General features: G+C 50.2%; 2 protein-coding genes across 2 annotated transcripts; both read left to right on the forward strand.

The window, feature by feature from the left end:
• Nucleotides 1-1,025: 1,025 nt before the first annotated feature.
• Nucleotides 1,026-1,694, forward strand: Pmar_PMAR019222 (conserved hypothetical protein; the record flags this gene model as incomplete). Its single annotated transcript, XM_002780274.1, has 5 exons — nucleotides 1,026-1,115; nucleotides 1,171-1,276; nucleotides 1,325-1,464; nucleotides 1,521-1,611; nucleotides 1,661-1,694. Coding segments are annotated over 5 exons (461 nt in total), but the record flags the coding sequence as incomplete, so codon positions are not given.
• Nucleotides 1,695-1,756: 62 nt separating this feature from the next.
• Nucleotides 1,757-2,223, forward strand: Pmar_PMAR019223 (hypothetical protein; the record flags this gene model as incomplete). The annotated part of the gene is made up of 3 exons (XM_002780275.1): nucleotides 1,757-1,813; nucleotides 1,855-1,971; nucleotides 2,020-2,223. 3 exons carry the CDS (start codon nucleotides 1,757-1,759, stop codon nucleotides 2,221-2,223), a joined length of 378 nt encoding a protein of 125 aa, XP_002780321.1.
• Between the last annotated feature and the right edge of the window lie 680 nt (nucleotides 2,224-2,903).

Genomic DNA, 2,903 nt, shown 5'->3' on the forward strand with positions numbered 1-2,903 from the left:
TGCTTAGCGTCTATAGTGGGGGACTCTCGTGGGGTGTTCAAGTAGGATTAGAGAGGATAGTTCTTCGTAGAAAGAGTGATCATCGATTACTGTTGGACCTTTATTGCAGTACATTACTACGTATTTACGTTCCTTGTCAAATTAATCGTCTATGGGATGTGGCTTTTCCAAATATCGGTACCACACCGCCGCCGCATCAACAGAATCACCCCATCAAATCAGACAGGGTATGACCCCAACACGAACTTCAATTCAGGGAGCAGTTAAACTCTTTCAGATCGAGCGATCCACGTAATCACCGGGGAGGATGACCCACACCGGCCCTCGCCAAGTGCTGATCGAGCAGCCATCGAGGGCAGTCAAGCGGATAGCAGAAAGAGACGGCAATTTCTGTGAGTAGATGTGAAATTTGTCTACAGTGAAAGTTGATGAATTAGGCTAGATACGAAATGACTGTCCAAGAGTTCATCCAAGCGTTGTCGACTTCTGAGAGCGCTGACAAAGAAAGACTAGCTCGATGGTTCAAACTTCTTAAAGATGGCGATTTCACCTATTCCTACAACGGAGATCCCAACGGCTTCCGGTCAGTCCCCTTAAATCCGCTTGAAACAGTGCGAGCGGCCCAGATCACTGCTCGCTCGTATTGGTGCTCCCCCTCGGTTCCGCGCATTGTGCTGGCGAGCTGTGATGGGTTGGCGAGAACAACTCAGACCAGGGACTTACGAGAAGCTATGCACTGGTCAGTCGGCTAAGATCAATCCTCTGTTAGTATGGAGTAGGTCTACGTGGCGATAAGGTGGCCTGGTCCTCCACTTTGGAGCCGACGTCGGGAAAGCTCCTGCATACACCCCCTTCGAAATCAGCCCGTCAGAAAGCAGCAACAGATGAGGGACTAGATTCACCATCGAACAATCGGCAGTCATCAGATCAACAGCCTAGCCCGAGTGTGGCTAGTAGTCACACCAGACTTGCTGTGTGAGGGTCTCCACTAAACCTACTTCGAATCCTGTAGGTGTGAACCTCAGATATCCCTCAATCGCTGCCGAACTCCATCGAGATCTCCGCCGGACCTTCCCTGGATCTGACTACTTCAATAAGGACAGCAACCTGGACGCGTAACCTTCAATTCCTCCGACGACTATCAATAACCTCCCCCCCCCCTCCCTCCAGGCTCGGCCGGGTGATCTACACCTTCGCAGCAAGTAACTCCTACGTTGGCTACTGTCAAGGAATGAATTTCGTCAGCGGTATGTTACTGCAAGTGACTCACTCAGAGGTCCAACTCTCAGCTGCACTCAGCCGAACATGTTCTGTGTGCTTTCAGGATGATACTTTCTGGCTACTGTGCCTGCTCATGCACAGACACAATCTAGCTCCGCTCTTCACCGTTGATAAGGCACTATTATCCTTACTGAAATACACATTTACTCGACTTTTAGAAACGCAGCTCCCCCATCTGAACAAGTACGATCAGCTCCTCAACCACCCACATGTCTTCTCAGTCACTTCCGGAGTGTCAGCGAAGCCGAGGGCATCATCATCGATGTAACAGATATGTACGCTACGAAGTGGTTCATGACACTGTTCGCTTACAGTTTACCTCTTACTACTGTGAGCTCTCTCAACTGGTCAAATTGCCCTCTACTGGACTGCTCCTCAGGTCTTGAGGCTTTGGGATTACTTGTTCGCGTCTAGTCCGCCACTACCACCGCATCTGGGCTTCCCGAGGAGTTTGCTGCTACTGTCCCTCGCCATTATGTCGCTTTCCTCTAAGAGGTTCCTCAAGGAGAAGACTTTCTCTGGAATACATCGGGTATGTATCATAGTTATCAACACGCTCATGCTGTTATTTAGGTTCTCAACGACATAGGCGGAACCTCGTCCAACTCAGCGGGTGGTCACGACATTTACGATGAATTTCGTGACGCTTTCTCCCCTCCGGCGACTACCAGGAAAAAGAAGCTCCTCCAAGTGCTTCTACTCTGGTCACGGTTTCCAACCTAATCTCTTCTGTATCAGGTACACAGGTACACTCTAGGATCTTCCGGCTGGGGCACTGCCTTGTGTGACATTTCTCCTCCTGTTCCTCGGGGAGGAGTTGCAACGAGATCTTCATTGGTCTATCGCGGTCTGGATCCCGAGATTATCGTTCGCCATGCATTACTGCTAGACGCCAAGGTTGGTACTTCCATCGTTCATTCATTGTGGCAGAAGTTTGTTTAGATCCCTCAGAGCACACTGGAGGACCTTCGGAAAGAATGGGCCGCAGAATGCCCGAATTTGGAGGCTATCATAAAGCAAGGAGACCAGGCCGCTGAAAATCAGTCAATTGCTGAGGTGAGGTTGCTAAAAGCGTTCGGAAAAAAATAGTTCATCAACAGGTTGTCAATCTGGACATCCTGGACAGTCTCTCATCGCCTAATGAAAGTGACGATGTTGCTGGAAAAGTAAGTATTTTACGGTGTGAATTCTCCCCTCGATTGACTCCCAGAGCCCCACCGAGTCACGTGTATGGGAGCCCGTTCGTGATGGCCGAGGTTTTGTTAATTCCGAGCAGCAGTATACAGCCTTATTATCACTAGCAGATCTCCCTAAGGGAAGACCCCCAGATGATCACCCTAGTAACAACCGCCCTTAACCGTTGACTCAATGCACTCTTTCTTTGACAGACCCGCTGGAGCCCCAAGATGCCCAACGACCGTCAGGTTCTCCGCCCTACCTCACCAAGCGCGCGGCTCGGCAGAAACGTGAACTACAGCTTCCTATATCATTGCTGGATGATCGAATTTTCCGTACAAAGTCAGTTGAATCTCATGCTGATCGCGGGTGAGCTCTCCTGTAGTGACGTTCATTAGTCTTTCCCTCCAGTCGGGCGGCCGATCGAGACTTGCTTGCTGGCTTGG

The sequence above is a fragment of the Perkinsus marinus genome (assembly GCF_000006405.1).
Source record: "Perkinsus marinus ATCC 50983 genomic scaffold scf_1104296944428, whole genome shotgun sequence".
Lineage (NCBI taxonomy): Eukaryota > Perkinsozoa > Perkinsida > Perkinsidae > Perkinsus > Perkinsus marinus.